Source organism: Strigops habroptila, chromosome 2 (assembly GCF_004027225.2).
Source record: "Strigops habroptila isolate Jane chromosome 2, bStrHab1.2.pri, whole genome shotgun sequence".
Classification (NCBI taxonomy): Eukaryota; Metazoa; Chordata; class Aves; order Psittaciformes; family Psittacidae; genus Strigops; species Strigops habroptila.
In genome coordinates, this window is record NC_044278.2 from 36,137,247 (window position 1) to 36,157,937 (window position 20,691).

General features: G+C 42.4%; 1 protein-coding gene across 1 annotated transcript; it reads right to left on the reverse strand.

Moving 5' to 3' along the window:
• Nucleotides 1–4,580: 4,580 nt before the first annotated feature.
• ATP6AP2 (ATPase H+ transporting accessory protein 2) lies at nt 4,581–15,312 on the reverse strand. The gene is made up of 9 exons (XM_030476081.1): nt 15,136–15,312; nt 12,511–12,641; nt 10,113–10,241; nt 9,898–9,993; nt 9,559–9,696; nt 9,250–9,303; nt 7,720–7,869; nt 6,548–6,664; nt 4,581–5,676 (listed from the first exon to the last, which is right to left on the reverse strand). The coding sequence occupies exons 1-9, from the start codon at nt 15,203–15,205 to the stop codon at nt 5,482–5,484; spliced, it is 1,080 nt and encodes a 359-aa protein (XP_030331941.1). The 5' UTR covers nt 15,206–15,312; the 3' UTR covers nt 4,581–5,481.
• Nucleotides 15,313–20,691: the final 5,379 nt, after the last annotated feature.

Here is a 20,691-nt window from a genome sequence, read left to right on the forward strand (position 1 = left end):
CTGATTCGCTTGTGCTTATTTTTGATATGCTTATTTTGTTTTTCTCCAAAAGTAAGACACATTAAAGCCAGTTTTCTGGTAGTCAGCATCACCTTTGGGATGCGAGTTGTGTGGGCGCAGTTTTCCTGCAGATGTTTTTACTGGACATCTTTTTAGGTCAATTGAAAACAATTGGTACAGCTGGGTTTATGTATCATCTTTTCCTCTTTTTGCTGCAGCAGAGACTAAGAGCGACAGCAATAGGAGCTGGGAGCTGTTTTTTTTTCAAGCTGATGCTGTACATTAGTCAAGATTTTGATTGATGACCTACTGTAGGATGCAGTTACAGCTCCCATTTAGCTCTGCTGTGTTCCAAATGCTGTAATTGATTACACAGGTATTGCAACAGACTTCTTTTTTATCAATTCCGTGGGTGCTTTGACCATGGCATTTTAAGGAAATGCTTAAAATAAGGGAGTTGATCAAGTAGGTAGGCAGCACTGAAGTCTTTGAAGTCAGTGACCTTACAGCTACCAGTTAAATTACTATGAATTCCTCTGAGCCATACTGCTTCTATCCCCATTGCCTAATGAAAAGCATATGCTTGCTACATTAAGGGTATGTAAATTTGTCATCATAAATTCATGCACTCGAGCATAATTAAAGTGGAATTTGACTGCCTTTATAAAAACATTTGGGGCAACCATGAATTTTGTTTCCCTTATGAAGCATTCTAAATATTTTATGATGTGTATTCATGCCAAGAACTTAGCTATGTATTTTTGGTGATGCTGAATTACATCAATGTCACTTTGATTTAGATTTTATTGCCAGAATCTGTTCTTCAGCAATAGAAGAATATCTTTAAACTCTTGAAAGCATGCTGGGGAGGTAAGTCCCTGTTTAAGGATGGAATCAATATTCTGAAACCTGTCCTCAACCATTCCTAAGAACCGATGTGGTCTAGCATGCCTTGTTGACCTATTCTAGAAAAGAATTGCTGATAATTCTGTTACCATAGAATCACAGAATACTTTGGGTTGGAAGGGACCTTAAAGATCACCTAGTTCCAATCCCCCTGCCATGGGCAGGGACACCTTGACTACAGCAGGTTGCTCCAAGCCCCGTCCAACCTGGCCTTGAACACTGCCAGGGATGGGGCAGACACAGCTTCTCTGGGCAACCTGTGCAGTGCCTCACCACCCTCACAGTGAAGGTTTTTTTCCTAACATCTAATCTAAATCTACATTTTTTCAGGTTAAAGCCATTGCCCCTTCTCTTGTCACTTGTTATAGATGCCTATTAGAATCTCTACGGCTTCAGAGCGCCACCTATTCGTTCCTATTGTTTAAACAGCCTTTCAGCAGGCCCTTCTGCCTGTCCTAGGCAGACACCATATGTAGTGGCTGATTTTCCAGCAGTTTAGGTAGGACAGAGCATTGGAGCAGGGTATTTGGATGCGTGGGTTCATGCCATCCACCAGTTTCTGCTCCATTTATTTGAGAGGAATGTGGTCACCCCGGGTTTCTGTACCCTGTACCTCATCACTGCTCAGGCAGAACACACTTCACGCAAGTCTGAGTAGAAAGAACAGCACAGCAGTTTCTCTGCAGTTGCAGTGTGCCAGGGCGCATGTCTCTCAGAAGCATGGGAAGTGTTGCAATATCTGCTAGTGCTGCACATCTCCCGAGATGTTTCCCCAAAAAACAAAGAGGGACCTGAACTGTCACTGGACCAGGAGATTGAAGTCATTTACAGCAAGACCAAAGACTTGCCCAGGTTTGAGGTCAGAGACCTGCTGTCACCTGTGCTTACATGCAGTGCCCAGAGAGGGTTTGGCGGCAGCAGTGCCAGCATCTGCACTGACACTGCACAAAGGGAGTTGTTGAAGTCCCTGCTCTCTGATCCAATGACACACCACATGTCAGCCCTGCTCCTGCAGGGAAACCACTTCTGTGTACAGTGGTCTGCTTTCACTCAGTCCTCGTCCACCCTTCACACTGTGAGCTGTAGAAGCCCATTACAGTTAGGTGCCTTGCAAGTAAGTGCAGCTCCTCCATAGCAACACCTTGTGCTAGTGGCAGAAAAAGACAGGAAATAAACTTCTGGGTTCCCCACTTATTCCAGTTTCTTTTGTTCTGACAGATCTGAAATCCTATAGTTCCCCTTCTGCCTTCCTTGACCTGCCTCCTTTTCTGTCCTGCAATACTTTTGTGGATCGTCTCCCCCTTATCTACATAGGTGAAAATTCATAAGAATATGGTTCAGTGCCTGGAGAAAATAAATACTGCAGGACAGTCCTCAACCCTTCCTTAAGCACAACATTTCTTTTTTTCTGGAGAATATTTGTGAATTTTAGCTCAAATCCCAGGACTCATTTGCAAGGTTGCTCAACATTTGCATTTCAACACGGTTTCTTCACTTCCACTTCCTTAGACTTGAACATAATACACATTTCAGATCTGCTTTAGGCTTATCTTGCCTGTTGCAACAGCAGTGCACTGGCCTGAAGAACTTTGAAAGTTGCCATGCCTGCTGCACAGTGAAGTCTGGACAGCTGAGGCACAGGCTAAGCCTGGATGACACATCCTTCTGCCAAGTTTGGACTTTGGGGGATTACCTAGAAAGAGCAGCACAGTGACTCTTTAAAAAGCCCTCTATTTTAGATCTTATTTCCTCTTTTCAAACTAAATATCAAAGCAATGCTCAGGCTTCAATTTTGACCCAGAATTCTCTCCTTTTCCACAAATATCAGCACTTCATGAGAACAGCTACCCAGGTTCCAGGTATTCCCCAGTACAAACACTGGACAATACATGACTAAGGTCTGAAGCAGACCCAATCAAATACTTCTCACTCTTTTTGCCAAGGCCAAGCTCCCCAAGGAGACACTCTCCCTGGTGACCAGATCACCACTCCCTGCAGCAGTTACATCCCAGATCCTACAGACAGCACTGTATCAAGCCTTTCCTGGCCTGGCTGAAAGTTGCTTCCTGCTGAATATTGCATAATGACTCTCCTGCACTTCCCACTTGGAGCAGACAGGGTCTATTTTCCTCACATCCCTCTCCCTTTCTCAGCCTTCCAGGATTGCATCAGAAGAACAGTGGTGACTTCCCTCTGGAAAACAACATTGTGAGCTTCTGCTCTCACTGTGTCTTCCTTCACAGAGCTTCATATGACAGTTTCACTGCTTTCCTGGTAGCACTGTCCACAAAACCTACAATTTCTGCCATATCACGAACCTTTTCAGTTTCTGTTCTTGGGATGATTACATTTAAAGATCAATAATGGATCTAATGATGGTGACAGCACTTTCATTCAAATTAACTGAATTCTAAGTACAAAACCGCTATTCCTGGCATGCAGATCAGTATTGTAATTGCCTGTTTGATCAGCAGGTAAGGACCAGTACTGTTGTACAGTGTAATGCATCTTGCTTACCTACCTCAAACTAAAGCACAGTGCCTTTAGAGGGGTTCAAAAAAATAGCTTGTGCTGCACAAAGCAACTGATATTCAAGAAATAGCAGACATTAGAGTGCTCAAAAGCCCCTTCAGTATGAGCTGGAGGCCTACTGCCACAAGAATGAACATACATGGTACTAACATGAGAGGCAGGAATTCAAACATGCCCTTCAAAGTAGTGTAAGACTAGTTTTAAAAAGCAAAACTAGAGCCCACCTACAGCAGCAGCAAGCAAGCAGCTGGAAGGGAGCTGACAGGGATGACCATCTCAAGGGCAGGCCTTGCATTTAAACAAACTTTTTGGACAGTGGGGTGGAAAGGACTACAAAAGTCCCATCTGCCCTAAAATACAGGTATTTTAATTGGATGGGGCCTTGAGCAACCTGGTCAAGTGGAAGGTGTCCCTGCCTTGTGGCAGAGCTGTATTTTAATTGTTTAATCATAGCAGTTGTACAGCTCCATCAGATGGATTGATTCTCAAAGCAGTGCAGGTGTGTTACAGAATGTTCAATAATTAGAGGAACTGGCACAGCAACTCTTCCTATCTATTGAACTTACTCAGATTAACTTTAAGTGCCATTAAAAGTAATTTCAAATTAATGTAACATACAATACACTGGATTTCCTGGACTTGGGTAAAGCTGCAGGATGTTACTCAATTCAACATGAAGCACTATCCCGTATCCCACAACACAAACAACTTCAATCCCTCCACATCTGACATTCCCAGTAAACAAGGCAAATTAATTCAATGAGCAGATCTTTTCTGGTAGTGGAACAAATATCTCCCAGCAGTAGGGGAAGTTAAGCACATTAAAGGATGACAAGCAGTTTCCACTCACATTGCTGTAGTCTGGAAGAATTCCTTTTACCACAAGAGCAAATGAGTTTCTAAAAAAGTAGGTAGTTCTAAAAAAGATTCAGGACAGAGATTAACTTGGTTTAACTATACTCATTATTTAGTTTAGGAAAATTAGTCCATACAAGGTGCTTTTCCAACATTTGCTTCTGAACGACTATTAAAACTAAACTGTTACAGATTTGGGCCCACTGTCACATACAGGAGGCTGCCAGCACAAACTCTATTCAGCTGAGCTCATAGTAAATACAAGTAGTGACACCTATGAAGCCACAAAGAATAAATGCATTCAAGAACAACTGTTCTTTGTTTTATTGAATGGCTGAAGCAGGACTATAATCCAGGTATGTTCCAATCAAGTGTTGGTCCACTCTTATCATCAAAAAGAATTTTTTTTTTTTATAATAACATCAACACAAATGGAAGGAATATGAAGCATCATAATAGGAACTTTCAACTGTACATGATATTAGACCATGATCAGACTGGTGCTACTTCAATATTTATAGACTCGTCACTGTACAGACCAGCCACACTACTGTTATTTACCTCCAAGTCATTCAAGTTCTAGGTGAAGGATCCTTCTGACTACAGCTCACATCTGAGCCATCGACATGAGATCAAAATGCCATTTGTGCCACTAGAATCGTAGTCTTGTAGAAATATTTCTATATTTAGTATATTACTAAAGAATAATTACTATCCTCTCTGAAGTTACATATAGCCATTATAAATATTTACATCAAACATTTACAACTGGTTCATAATATACAACACAACAATTTCGCTATAATTTCTAATCTTCCAGTGTAAAAGTTTCAAACAACATGTTGCTATCATAATTTCATGTTTTGCACACAGTCACAGGCAGTACAGGGTATTTCAAAAACTCATGTTACATGATAAAAAATGGAATGATGTTACTTTAATAACAATTACCTGGGGATTGTATGTTGTTGGTTTGTTGGGGTTTTTAACAAGCAGATTTCAATTTCTAAATCCCATCTGGTGCTACTACTAACATTTAAAGTAGGCTTGAGAAGGAAAAAAAGTACTTAGAAACAAATACACCTTTAAAAAAATTCCACAATTAACCATGTCAGAATATTTGTTTTCCAGACAGTTTAAAGGAGACCTTATTCTTCATAATTTCTTTGCGCTGTAATACAGTGCAGTTCAATCCATTCTTATCTTCTGGTTTGTCATCCTATAAATAATGCTGTCGTACCCAGGATCCATGTTCCAGAGGTTGTAGGAGATAACTATCACAGCTAAAGCAAGACCTATCATCATCCACAAAATAATGTTGAAGACTACAGAGTAGTTGTAGTTATATGGGTAGGCAAGGTTATATGGATTGTCTGATTCACTCTGAAATAAAGAAAAGGTGTATTACTTTAAAGTTAGCTTGCATACAAAACACATTCTGACTACGTCAAAAATCTAAGCAATCTGAATATGTGAGATGCACTTTTGTCTACACAATTCTGATGCTAGGGCACAAAATGCAAAAGCAATTACGGTGACTGACATTATTGGAATCCAAAACAGGCTGACAGGAGCCTCATGAAATTCTGTTGGGACGAATATGAAGTCCTGCACGCGGGACAGGACAACCCCACAGGCTGGTGGGAACTGACTAGCTGGGCAGCGGCTCTACAGAGAGGAACCTGGAGGTCCTGGTGGACAAGGTGCCCAAGGAGTCAGCAGAGTGCCCCTGCAATGACGCCAGGCAACTGCACCCTGGACTGCATCTGGAGTGTAGGCAGCAAGTCAAGGAAACCAATTTCCCCCCCCCACCTCAGACGCAGGTCTTACATGCACTACTGTTCTGAGGAGAAAACAACAGAAATGCACTAACGAGACATAAGGGAAAACATTTTGACAGGGAAAATGGTTAAAACTTTGGAACAAGCTGTCCAGAGAGGCCATGGGACTGCCAGCCATGGACTTCTCAAGAACTTGGCTGCACAAGGACCTGAGCAGCCCAATCTAACTCCTAAATTAATCCTGCTTTGAGCAGTTGGTCGGACTAGATGACCTCCAGAGGCCCTCTTCAACCTAAATTACTATATGATTAAGTGAAGATCAAGACAGGGAAGCTGACCTCTTCACACCCATGCCTAAATCAGTCAGTATTCTAGTCCTTAAAAAAAAAAAAGCTATGCTCAAGTGAAGAAGTGATGCAGTTTGGATCACTTTTAATAAATGAGATAGATACAGAAAAATGTGCATTTACTACCTCTGAAGATTGGAGAATTGATCGAGTCTTCCTTATGTTGGGAGAATTAAATGCCTTTACAGCTACCACTTCTACTACTGCATTCCCGCTATACAGATTAAACATCTCATCTGCAAACTGGAAAAGCAAGAGTGATTTAATTTAAAACCTGCACTGTAGCCAGGAATTAAGTAAAGTTTTGTTAGCAAGATGTACTAAACTGTAAGAGTCAGCTTCAGGAATAATGCTGGAAAGTTGTAAAGATTTACACCATTTCAGAATTCCACTAAGAAAGTGCTGACTCACCTGGTTTACAGTATCTCTTTAAACCACCTCAAACACACTGTTCAGGAAACTGGAGCTTATGACTGCTTTCTGGGCTGAACTCATTCTTTCATCCCTTTCACAAAAGGCCCATCAGCACATAGTTTCCCCAGTGTATGTCTATCAGTTTCAACAAAATATTTCAGTTCTCAACCTTCCACTGGGAAATTATGAACCTGAATAATTTAAGCTGGTCCAAAGACTAATATGTCTAGTATTTAAATACATTTGTTTAACGGCAAAGAGGACGAAAACAGTTATTTGACTTACTAGCCAAACTTATTTGGCATTATTCACATTTTTATACTTTTCCATCATGCTTTTGAAACTCTCAAGAGCGACTGGTCATAACCAAGATTTTATCTAACGATTACATAAGATCTGATAAAGAATTACTTTGAGCACATTGACAGATGAGCAGCAGTTATTTTAGAGGTTTAGAAATATAGATTTACACAGCTTTGTGGGCAAGGGGAAACTAACCACTGTACCCTGAAATAAAGATATTTCCACATTTCTGAGAGCATGTTTTTGCAAGACCTACTAGTGGTTTTAAATGCAAGATATTTATTTAGGAAAAACAAATATACCAAGTCATGTTTCAGTATATCCCTATTCGTTTACACAAAATATCTAACACATTGTAAATTCATGTCTACACTTTCCAGAGTGACAAGTTGTAACATTCAATTTTAAACTGAACAACAGCATTTTGAAAACCAAACCAACACAAGCATCAGACAAGCCATCACTAATGAAGTGACAATTCAAAGCAGAAGACAGTCAATAAGCTAACTCCCTTGTAGTTAACACAAAAAAATATTTCCTTAGTATTCCTGTGAGTTTTGCTCACTAGGTAGAAAGCATACCTTTTGCAAAGAGTCTACAAGAATTTGAGAAGCATCCTTGAACTGCTGAGAATCTTCCCCATATCGTTTTCCAACCTCTTCCAAACCAGACAGTTCCAGAGAATACAGGTCTGGAGAGTGATCTTTGGCTAAGTGCTTGTGTCGAGACAGCTTTGACACACCATTGAGGGCAGAAAGAAATCATACACAGGTTATTTTAAAAACACATTTCACAAAAATCAGTTTGCTGCTGGCACTAATCCAGCCTCACTTTGCACAGTCACATTCCATATAGATAAGAAAGTGGAATTTCTCGCCAACTTAACTAGAAGATGTCCACAACTGTTTCTTTTCCTATTCTACAGAAGAAAGAAGATGATCATCAAGCAGCATCTATTCCTAACATGAGGTTATATACATGTAATATAGAGCTTTACTAAAAAGAAACATTATACTTATTCACATCAGAATCCTTGTTCTGTAATCACTGTAAAAATAAAACTTGGAGAAAAAAAAAACAAAACATCACTACAATACTTAGATACTACTAATCACTCTGCTGAAGCTAGCCCATGCAAAACTGAGTAGGTTGCAACTTCTACCTTGCTGTAACCCATGTGCAGAAGTACTTCACTTAAGTATCATCCCATTGCCAAAAACCCAACCAATATAATCCAAATTATCTCAAAGGAGAGAAGTGATGTTCTTGCACTTCTACAGGTGTGAAAGCTGCAGCATTGACATTTCCCTGCACAAGAGAAGAGTCTCTGAAAGCAAGGCATTTAATCTGCTCTTATCTTCCCATCTACTTTAACTACAGGATTTCTAGTTTGCAAGACAACACCACATTGTTCTACCTCATTTTCTCAAGAGCCCTATTTCTCTCCACCAGCCCTTCAGCTAAGGTGAACTTCCAGTTTTTAATGACTGTTTCTTTAACTAGCTGAGGGCTGCGGCACAGAGAAAGAAAAGAAACAAACAAACCCCACAACCAACCCCAAAACAAACCCTAAACCACAGCAACAAGACAGTAGCTTCTTAGTAAAAAGATTGTAAGAATTAAAAGCTTGCCTCTCCGTGGGAACATTTCTATCACCATCACTATTCATGCCACAAAAGTTACCCCAGTCTTTTCAGATAAAAATGTTATGGTGATTTTTTAAAGTAGAGTTGTGGCTAGGACAAAGAACATGTTCTTAACTACCATTATACTTATCAATTAAGAAAAGAAGGAAAACCCTAGCAAATTCTTCATTAATTACTTCCTGTGTCTTTGGGTATAGAGAAATAGCAGCTCAGCATTCCCCCTCTTCTCACCAAACAAAATACAAAAGAAACTACAAATGATTAAGGTTCTCATTTTCTTTCACCAGTGACAGGGCTGACACAAACAGCTTCAGAATGCATTATTTAAACTGATGCAGCCAACTGATGACACACTGGAATATATATCACTGGTTGCCAAGTATCCTGGCTACAGCTTCTATACCTTTAAAGGAGATCTCTGAAGTTTGTGACAAAAGATGGGGAAGTGTTTCAAAAAAACCTTACCAGGCTTGCAATATCATGTAGGACTTGTAGTTCTGACAGGAAAAGCAAGTCAACCTGGGGGACGAGGCAGAAAGAAAGAGATAGGTATTTCCTTTGGTGAGACCAAAGTTAGGGAAGTCCCATTTTGCTGCAAGGCTCAGTATTTTATAACAGGTTATGTCTGTTACAGCATCAAAACATGCTAGAAGGAAATAACTCTTTCAATAAAGTTGCTTGCAAAAAAAAAAAAAAAAAAGAGAGAAACACAACCAAAAAACCCTTAAAGCTTAGTTCCTTGGTTCTTAGTTCCCACTGATTAAAGTTTTTTACCTCATTGTTTCTGCTGAGGGAGTTGAGAGGAATGGAGCTGAGAATGGAGTTGTCCTGGAATAAGCGGTTTCGCAGTTGGCGCAGTGTGACAGACAGATCTTCAAATACAGAGTTTGCCTTGCCCACCATGTACACTCTCTGCAGGAACAGCCATTGTTTAACACCACCACCACAGATTAGTTTTTAGTTTTTCCAGTCACTCATTAATAATCAATCACACTTGCAATCCCTCTCCGATGCAAAATATTTCATATAATGAATAGGTTTTGCTCCAGCCACACAAGTGGAAAGTGGATTATTATTTAGAACATCTGGAATCAGAAGTGAAGCAATACTCACTTCCTCACTGGGGGCCAGCTGCAAGACCACGGGAGTTTCCTCAGAGAACAAAGTATGAATAGCATTCGCAACACTGTCAAGACTGAGAGGAACAGCCTGGAAGACAATGTCTAGTTAGATTTTTGATAAAACAGGGCCTAATGATATAAAAGGAGATAATTTGCTTAAGCACAGAAGTCTGGAAAACCTCTTTTTGAGCAAATGTGGATACTCACATTCTCAATAGGGTAAGAAACCCCTTTCATAGGCAATGCCAGCTTGTCTACTCCCTTCACGGTTACCAGCACAGTAGCTCGTGGTCTGTGAAACAGATCACCCACTGCAAGCCCAGGCCAGGAAAGGTCCTATCAGAAAATAGTAAAAACCGTCTTGTATTTCAAAGGGAGAAAGCGAGGACCCCTGCCCAATGATTACAGCAAAATAACTATCTTGTTAATAACTCTGTGCAGGACAGTCTGTTGGAAATTTCATGGGGGAGCAAGTTAATACTAGAATGCTTTCCTCTAGAATAATGCTGTCTCAAGTTAACCATGAAGAAACTGCTGGTTTAAAAGGTGCCAGTAACTTAATAACAAAGTCTACGCTGAGAAAGTATTATACATACTGGATAGGTCAGGAGTTATTTCCCATAATTAAATTCAATATATCATAGTCTGTATTTAATAAGTGAAGCCTCAATTAAAAAAACCACACACACACCATCTTTTGCAAAACACCATAGAAAAGGGTTTAGGCACATTAAAACACTAACATCTTGATATTTTCAGTACTAGAAAGAAACAGGACACATACTCAAAGGGAAGGGAGTGTCAATCACGACAACAATGTACTAATCTAAAACTTACAAATTTGCAAAGAAAACATAGAAAAAAAGATTCCTTAGTAGCTTACTGCAGTTACGTATTGGTAAGAGCACAGTGAAGGCTACCTGGCTGTTTTATTCAGGCACAAAATACAAATTCATCTATTTAGAACAAATTCAGATTTCTCCATTTGTGTAAAAGACATAACTGCTTGGTTAAGTTTTATGAAACCATTTTATTTGGATTTAAGAATTAAATGTCATTGACATCACGATCTGTATCACCTCAAAGAAACAAAAGAAAAATCTTTTGAAGCATCATGAGGAACAAAAAAGAGGTTCCATTTTATCTTGCTTTAGCAAGAGGAACATTTTATGACTGTTTTTTAGAATTGCTGCATTACATTGGGAATTCTCAATTATCTCCAGTGCACCTACTGCACTGCCAATTTACGTTCCTAGCCTACAGCCTTGCTGTAAAGCTGAGCGCAGTGCCCTGCAGTATCCTCTATACCAAGGTTGGAAGCTACCTAGACAGTGATCTCTGCCTTAGTGACAGTGCTGGTAACTTTTAGTTTCAGGGCTTCACTGAATAGAGTAATTAAAACACTTTCTTCCCTGCCTGCTTCTAGGCTATGAAATAATACTAATAGACAACTATTTCTAAAGGATGCTATGGACCCATCACAGCAAATGAACTCTACACTTTGGCAAAGGCACAGAGCAAGTACTGAAACACTTTTTTTCCATAAACATATCATACTTCTGGATGACCAGTACGCCAAGTGTTCAAAATGGGCCAAATCTCACTGTTTTCCTGGGTGCCTTCACATGCAATGCACGCAAAACCATCTGATGTATTGGCTTTTTCTTGATAAAATAATCAAAATGTACCTCTTAGGAATACTACTCATAAGAGTGTGTTACTAGCTTAATGACAAAAAAGCATAATTAATTGACAACAAGGTATTTTCAGACAAATTCCAAGACACAGGCTAAACAGACCTGCATTCAAACCAGACTTAAAGGACCTCTTGCCTAGCTGCAGTATAGCAGAAATGGGAACCAGCCTCCACCACCCCCTAGCATTGTGAGCATAACCCAGCTTGTAGCTTTGAGTATCTGGCCGCACACAGACACTGCTAGAGACACCTGGCTATCACACTTTCACATTCTGTTTCGACAGCCACTCGTCTCTGCTGAAGCCCAGCAAAAAATTCAGTAGGCAAGATGGAATCAATCCAAGGGCTCCTACTCATGTGCCCCACTTCAAACATCACTAAAGCTGTATTCAAAAACCTGATTTGGGAAAACACTACCACAAGTTAAGTTTTCAAATCTCTGGATTACTTACTAAGTAACCACTCTATGTGGTTCTTATCACCAAGACAAGCTTTCTGAGCTGACAAAATGCCTGCCTAGCCAAGCCGTTTCTCACCATCTTCAGTGTACCCAGGAGCACAGCCCTACAGATAGCTCGTAGGCAAGAAGTGACTAGTTTCCACAGACTCTCTGTACGTGACCATGGATGGGGGGATACAGCATGTGGGTGGCTCTCAGAGGAAATGAACAAAAACACAGTAAAGACTCCTCAGGCTTGCTTCCTTCTATAGCTGATGATTCAAATTAGCCGGCTGGCACAGCCTTTTGCTGCTCATATGACTTGGAAACCACACTCTGACAAGTCACACATTCCTCAAGACAAACAGGATGATATTTGATATATTCCAGCACATGACAGAAGATCTGCGTTTTAAGTGAGCAGGTCTATTGTTCTAGAGGGATTTCAAAAATCAAGAACTGAAACGTACTTCTTCAACAGAAAAGCCCATGGATAACGCAGCTACATCTGGGATCCGCTCGCCAGGAATGGGCCAACTTCCATCTCGAAAAACAACCGACTGAGGTGATCGTAAGACACTAAATTCATCACCACTTACACCTGAAAAACAAACATAAAAAGCCATCAGAGTCCTTGCAATCTTACATAACACAGAAAAAAACTCCATATTAGAGCTTTCATTCCTTCTTCTCCTCTCTCATACCTATCACTTTATGTAATAAGTAATGAGAACCAATCGCTTTAATGCTCTAGCATACAAAATAAAGTTTCTACACGGCAATGACTAAGGACATACAAATCCACTAACAAAAGCAGGACAGTTACTCAAGCAATAGCACAACCCACTTCTGCGTACTTACTGGCAGCTTGTGAGTGGTGTTACAGTTCAGACCTGGTAGAACCAACTCTCAGCAGAGCCAGGCAGACTCCAGTACCCCGTCAGCTCAGAAGCAGCATCAATACAGCTCTGTTTGCTTACAGGACTGCTTGGCTTACCACCTCTTTTCATGCAGATAACAGCCTGAGCCACTGAACCCGAAGCCAGGAGGATCAGCAGTTTGTCAGCGCTGGCTTGAACAGAGCACTGCCAGGAACAATCTGGCATCTGCAGAACAGCTCCGGTGTCTCTGCTCTGCCTTCTCAACCACATGACGTTGTGAGACATTTTTTTTCCTTGGATGCAGTACTAGACCTAAGCTAATTGTGTGAAGCCACAATCTGCAACACTTCTTCTGCTGGGTTTTCATTTAGTTGGGATCCCCTTTCACTCTCTTCCCTATTACCCTGAATAGCAAAGTTCACTAGAAGCATATTTCTAAACTGTATTATGATGACAGTAATTTACTGCGCAATAAAGTCAGACAGGACTCCATAGAAATAGGAGATGAACTTATTTCAACCTAGCTTCCTATTTTGAAGTCATTTAAGCATAACTGCATATACAAACTTTTATCTAAATAAAGTTTAAAACACATTTGGCGTACGTACATAAGCAGTAACATGTACAATGCAAAATTTCAGGCATATCTCATCCAGCAAGCAATTTGTGTAGGTTTCTAACAGAAAACTAACCTGACATAAGACTCAGGAAAAATCAAGAAAGCAATAAATATTTGCAGGCTGTTGAAGATCTAATTATACAATCAGTCTGACTGCATACTTCAAAAATATATAACAGTGTACAGAAACTAAAAGTATTTACTCATACACTCACTGAAAATCAGTTACCAAACCAAGCACCTATATACCATCGTTTTCCAGGGCATCTGCGAATCTAAAGGTTGTTCATAAAAATAATGCAGTAAACTGATGCGTTGTGCAGTTATAACCTTCCCTAAACAACAATTTAACCAATGTGACCTTGAAGATGCTGTTTTAAAGCCTGGGTCATGATCATGCATACAAATGTTGACAGTAAATCTGAGCTATGTTATGATAAACATACTAAAGGAACAAAGTACTGCAAGGCAGGTCAGAGAAGGGTGGCAAAAGGAAGGAAAGAGGCCAAACCAACAGATGTATATGGAGCAGATTCAAGCATTTTTTGGTTTAAATTGATGTGTCCATTGGATGAGGTGCTATCAATTTTAACAGTGTATCAACCTGCAGTCTGACGGACAGAAATGTTTGCAGACCAATTTGTATAGCAAGGAATTTACGAAACTGCTACAAATGTTTTTGCTCAGTCTGTAGGATTTCACATGTTGCCCTCCACAGGGCTGTAAGAGCCAAGTGTTGTTTAGGACAAGCAGGCTTAACCTAGGATAAGACTGCTTAAGTGGGTGGGTAAAATTAGAGCATTACCCTTCTCAATGAAATTCGCATTGCTAGAAAACTTCCACCTTACCAAAGTTGTACTTCTGCAGAACTTCACCTCTCAAAAGCCTTTGTGAGCCTGGGCTGAAGAACTAAGGTACACTGAGTGAAAACTGTCTGTGGGGCCTGGAAGCTGTAAGAGCAGATCACAAGCCTGGCTCACAGCAAACAACAGAAAGCCTCCAGCTCGGCAAAACATGACAATTCGCACAGAATAACAAAACAATGTGTTCACAAACCGTGTAGATGAGGCCCTCAGTGACATGGTTAGTGGTGGACTTGGCAGTCCTGGGTAACAGTGAGACTTGATGATCTTAAAGGTCTTTTCCGACCTAAACGATTCTGTGATTCTGTAACGCTTTCCACACAGCGCTGTGCTCGAAAGGGAGGGTGAAGTCTTCAAGCACAGTCTCTAGCGCAGCCGGGGCGGGTGGGAGGATGGGGGTCAGGCAGCTGCAGCAAGAGACAGCCCTCTGCTCCCACCTCTCGGCCCTTAAGCTGGCAGACAGACAGACAGACCGACCCAACAGACACACACGGGCGGGAGAAGCGCCGGGTACCTGCAGGGGCCGGCGGGGCTCTCCCTCCGTGCTCCTTCCCTTTCCTTCCCCCAAACCGCTCCCGCGCCCCTTTCCCGCGGCGGCCCCGGTCCCGCTGAGGCGCGCAGCCGCCTCTGTCCCCGCGGCGCCCAGGCAGCCCTTCCCGTTTCCCGCACCCTCCCCCTCCCCAGCAGGCCAGGCCAGCGCTCCCCCACGGAGGCCGAACGCCGCTCGCTCACCGGCGAGACAAGCCGATGTGAGCAGCACGGCCAGCTCCAGGGCGCAGGGAACCCCGCCGCGCCGCCCCATGTCCGCCGCCGTGCCGGCTGCCGCCGCGCTGCCAGGCGCCGCTGGGAAGATGCCAGGCCGCACCGCCGGACCGAGAGCCCCCGGGGAGCGCTGACTGACAAGCCCCGCAACCAATTAGCATGGAGATTGAGGGCGGCTGGGCGGGGTTCTGAAGGAGCGACAGACCGAACTGACCAATCAGCAGTGAAGCCCACCCCCTCCCTGTCACGGGGCTGACCGGTCAGCTGAGCCGCTGCCCCGCCCCGGAGGAGGGGCGGAGTCTTAACTTGAGTGGCGTTCACACTTGGCCAATCAGATCGTGAGGGATCTCTACACCATTGCTCTCTCCGCGCCCTGAGTTCCGGGGGGGGCGGTGAGAAGGCGGAGTCTCGCCCGGGCGAGCGGACCGCCGATTCGGCCAATCGGAGCGCGAGGGATCGGGGCCTCGCCCCTCCCACCGCTCGTCAGTGTGACCGCGCGGGCGCTTGGCGGAGGCGCGGTTGGATAGGGCAGCCTCGGTGCGGGGGGCGGGAAGAGACTCTGATTGACAGAGAGCAAGGGTTCCGCCTACTTCGCACCTGTGTAGCGAGAGGTCTCCTGGCTGGGGGGACTTAATCGTGTGGGGAGAGGCGGGTCCTCGCCCGCTGTGCCCGTGCCCGTGCCCCTGCACGTGCCCTTGCCCCTGCCCCTGCCCCGTGTTCCATTCTTTCCCCTGTGTCCCTCTGGCGGTGTACCCGAGGAGGCAGAGAGAGGAGGGCAGGAATCCACGTTAAAGGGGGGGTAGCGCCCCTAGTGAGGGGGCTTGTTTCGGGGGGGAAGAGGGGCAGTCGTTGGTTTTCTTTCTTGTCTCTTCAATGCTGTTTGAAATAATCCTGAAAAATAACGATGTGTTTATGCCTGGCACCTGCCTCAGCGCGTCACTCCTGAAAGGCGTTGAATCAGTGAGTTTGGCACCTTTGTATAGTTTGGGGGTTGGATATTTGCAGGTGAAGCAGCCTTCAGGGGCTTGCTTGGGTCCATTAAGCTAGTGAGGGTTTATTATGCTGAAGGTGAAGGAGAGGGCCAAGATGAAGTGTTCAGCTGGAAAATCCCTGCCTGCTTTCCTGAAGGTCGGTTGTTGAGAACAGTAACAGTGACATACACACTCACTTGGCGCTGGCCCTGCTCGTCTCACTTCAGCTGTTCTTGCTTGTAACAGAAACAGGCAACTGGGTGTGTACTGTTCAGTGCGTATGTTGTACAATGCCATGATCAGTCAAGTTCTGAGTAGTTCCTGGGGGCTTTGCATGTTTTTAAGCTCAGGGAGCTTGATGAGACTCTGCAAGCAGGGACAGAGAAAACTGGGCTTTGAGGTGATCTGCCATGTAGCACAGGAGATTAAGATCTCCGTTTCATTGTGGAAACCATACTATAAGTAAAAATGTCTTATTTCTGTCCTGGATTCCTCAGAAAGCAATGTGTGTAAGTTCACAGGAAATCCAGCAGTGCTGTGGAGTATTTTATATGCTTTGCTGGAACACAGCAGCTGTGTTACATCCACATGGCAAGACTATGTGCTGAACATGTCAGAGATTACTAGCCATACAGCTGTCCGACCAGGGCTATTCTGCTATTTAGAAATTCCAGCCAGCTATAGCAATACTTTGAAAATCTGCCAGAGCAACATTTCTGTACCAAAAGAGGGGCTGTGTCTAGGAGAATCAGTGAGTTGCGGAATGGCAGGTAGTAAAACAAAAGCATGTGTACAGCAATTGAACAATATTTAAGAGAATAAAGTTATATCTCTGCATCTGCCACATGACAGTGAGTGAAGGTGGGCAAATTACCTAAACCCAGGTTTTCTTAGGTGGCAATAATAGCTTATTCCTTGTCTGTGAGATGATTTGCATAAGTGAAGAGGAGCTACTGCTCCCAGTGTTGTCAGATGGAAACTATACTTTAAATATGACAACCATGCCAAATATGTAGAGTACTCTAAAATTCAGCAGCCATGCAAGTTAGGAGCACTTCAAATTAATACTTACTCTTTACTCTGAATTGTGCATCACCGGCAGCAGCATAACAGCTTTTGTAAGATAAATGCAAATAAATGTTTGTGAGATTAGCTGGATAATGTAGTAAAGAGTATGATCAAAACAGTTGTTTCCTTATGGGCTTTTCTGCCTTCAGAGCAGGATTAGAAGTGCACACAGGAGACAAGGCCTGGATCACTGAACAACGAAGGTATTGAATGATTGTTTTTTCAATGAGCTCAGCCTGTTTGTGCACTGAGCAAGGCAGGATGATATTAAAAAAATAGTATCCTATCTTGTTAGCTGAAAATGATACCACGACATATATGATCATGGGTTCTGGATTAAGTTTATGTGGGTTAGCTTATTTTTGGTGTTTACTAGCTCTTGGATGCTTGACTTTGCAAGTGTAGCGTGCTATTTACTGTGTATGTTTTAGTGTCATTTCACAAAGTTTTACCTATCTGGGAAAATATGTTTCCTGCACCAAGATGCTTGTAGTCTGAATTAAGTGACCATAGGATATCAAATATGGGTATACAGTGGGTCGCTTTGTCACAGCAGCAGCTGTAGTGCTGTATCATCCCACCTACCCTCCACAGGGATGATCCCACAGGTGGGATTTTGGTCTACACCCAAAATCTGCATAGAAATAAGGCAAGAAGAGTGACTCAAAGCGGTAAGTTTGGAAAACTACTAGAGGGCATTAAGTGAATGCGATGGTGTTTCAGATGGGAATGTAGTGGGAAGTGCAGAACAGGGAAAGGAGCGTGAGGGAAGAAGTTTCTCCGTTCATCTAAATCAAGGATTTCTTACAAATAGGATGTGTGAAAGAAGGGGGCAGGGTGAATAAGACTGTTTCAAAGAAGTTGTTTCTTTTATATCTGTTACTATATCTGTGTTTCATATCTATGCATGTTAGCAATCATTTCAAATTTTGTTGTGATTACCTTGACACTATTTTCCATAAAGTGTTCACTCTGGAAATCATGCTACAACTGAAGACTGTCATCTTATTTTTTCATATTTGCAGAAGGAATTGTATTTTTGAGACTTTAGGGTTTGCATTCCCCCTTTTCTCTGAACTTTTGGTGCTGGCAGTACTATATTTTAATTCTAGAAATAAAAGAGAAATCGGTTCTGCATTTGGATCTTATTATATGCCTTCTCTGCTACTTGAATTGCTTTTCTTCTGGAAATCACAGTAGAAACGTGGTTTGCGAAGAATTCTCAATTTTTCTATCTTGTGTTTGCCCATTCTCATCTTGGTTTCTTCTTTGGAAAAATAATAAATAGAAGCAATAAATTTTATTAAGAAACAGTCAAGTCTCACTAACTCTCTAACTGTTTTTTGTTGCCCATTGGGTATATCTGTATGCCAATGAAGCCCATATATGCTTATACTAAAGTATAAGAGAATAATACCATTGCTTTACAGGCTGGCAGAGTTCTAGCTATTTTCTCTAGGCTTAGTTTAGATCCCAGCTGTGCTTTGAAGAGAGTGTTTTGTAATCCTGTAAGCAATACTTGTGACAAAATCTACATGCAGTAAAGTTATTCTATTAAACTGATTTCATTCTGAGCTTCCACTCAGGGCAAGTAAAAAAATGAGACAACATGCACATTAGGTCAGAAATAATTTTTGTAAAGCCGCATACTGCTAGCAGCAGTCACAAAATCAGAGGGCCAGCCATAGGCAAAATACCCATACTCACTGACTGGTTTAGTAGCACGCTGTGCAAAAATGTCTTCAGCAGGAATTGCTCATGTGGTGTTTGGATGCTGCCTTTGCCTAGAGCCCTGTCTATACTAACAGCATTGCGGGTGGAATGATGGTAGGAGAGGAAATGTGAGGAATAGGCTATGTCAAAGAGCCAGCCATTTGTCTGTACTGGACTACTGTGTTATCAATTTGGTTTCATTGTATCACTACTAAATCTAGTGTAGTTACTAGCAGAAGTGATTGTCTCAACCATCGTTTCCAAAACAGTGCTTTAACTGGAGAATTTTTGCCTAGCTGCTGCAAACACCAGGCCAGTCATACCTTATGGAAAAGAATGAATTCCCAGTGCCAGGTACCGTTCAGAGTTACCAGGACCAGAAGCACATGGGGTGAGCAATATCCCTTTTGGTACTGGGATTTACAGTCTCACAGAAAATATATGCACAGAAGCAAAGCATAAGCTTTTAAAATAGAACTGAGAAGATAAAACACTGTTTTCTGTGGTGCTTTCTGACTTTGACAGGCTAACGGAGCATGTGCTTAACACGGTACGATTAGTCAGACACCCCCTGACCTGGTGTGGTGGAGGAATGGGACAACTTTGAAAAACTCTCTGTTGAGCAGTTGGTTTTGGGGCTGCTGACATACTGGGAGACTGGGAAGCGAGAGATGAGACGATTGTGCCCGGCTTGGTGATTTATACTGGTTGCAGCTGACAGACAGGTCTCACATGAAAGGTTGTTAGTCCTTGCCGCTGAATTGCTTTGTGGTCTCGGTTGTCCTGTCCCCATTTGCAGACTCCGTCCATGTAAGCAGAAACAGTTGTAGTTCCTGCAAATGTGGATGCCAAAGCTAAACAAATCTAAGGCAGCTCAAATAACTTCTAAAGGACTTAAAAAGAAAACCCCCAAAACAATTAAAAAAACCCCAAACCTGTTGTTACTGAGCTAAATCTTAGGCTGCATCAGAGCTGATTCCATGAAGCCTCAAATCATAAGCAAAATGTAAGTGCTTCCCTCTCTAAAAGGTGGAGATGTCTTCTATACTTCTTTGTGAAAGGAAAAGTGCCTTTCTCCTTTACTTCTGTCAGTCAAGAGCCATCTTTGTGGTCAGCTATTTTATTAAATTATTTTTAAAGCTATCCTTTAAAGAGGATTGCTAACTTTCTCCAAATAAGCATGAGAAGCCCATTTTAGGGTTCTTTTTGCTAGGTTCTGCATGCACATCATGTAAAGAGAACTCTACATCTTTCTTGTCTGTCACTACAAATGTTGCAATGTCAAAACTGTGGTCTCGTGATGCAGCTCCTGTAGACTCTTGACATTTCTAACAGTTCTCTCCACGGCCTAATCTATGACTTTGCCAGCAGCTATGGGCTCACTGGAGGTGAGAGTGCTGCTGTACATGTGTTTTGTTGAAGGCAGTCCCCATCCTCCAGAGTTTGCAGTCCGAGTAGCTGTAGTGGTGGAACAGAGCATCATGAGGTGGCTGACTCGCCTGAGCTCCTACAGTAGGTCAGCAGAAAGACAAGGAAGGACCTTGCGTCTCTTGCCAGTACTTCAGCCCATGCTGCCCTCAGCCCCATAGGGATCTCTCTGCCTCCAGTGATAGCTGATTTTTAAAAATGTATCTTACAAACATTTTGCTCCAGAACACAACACTGCAGTCTGCTAAGAACATAATTTTGATGTAACAGTTCCGAACAAGATGGTCGTCTGTAATCCACTTAATTTTAGTAGTTCCAAAGTCGCATTAATCACTATCTTTTAATT

Bases quoted from the DNA above. Each gene is read 5' to 3' on its own strand.
- ATP6AP2 (XM_030476081.1), bottom strand. From the start codon at position 15,205: ATGGGGCGGCGCGGCGGGGTTCCCTGCGCCCTGGAGCTGGCCGTGCTG. The intron at 7,870-9,249 runs GTAAGGTTTTTT...GGTGTGTCAAAG, and splicing joins TACATGATATTGCAAGCCTG to CTGTCTCGACACAAGCACTT. The intron at 5,677-6,547 runs GTAGTAAATGCA...TCTTTATTTCAG, and splicing joins CAATTCTCCAATCTTCAGAG to AGTGAATCAGACAATCCATA.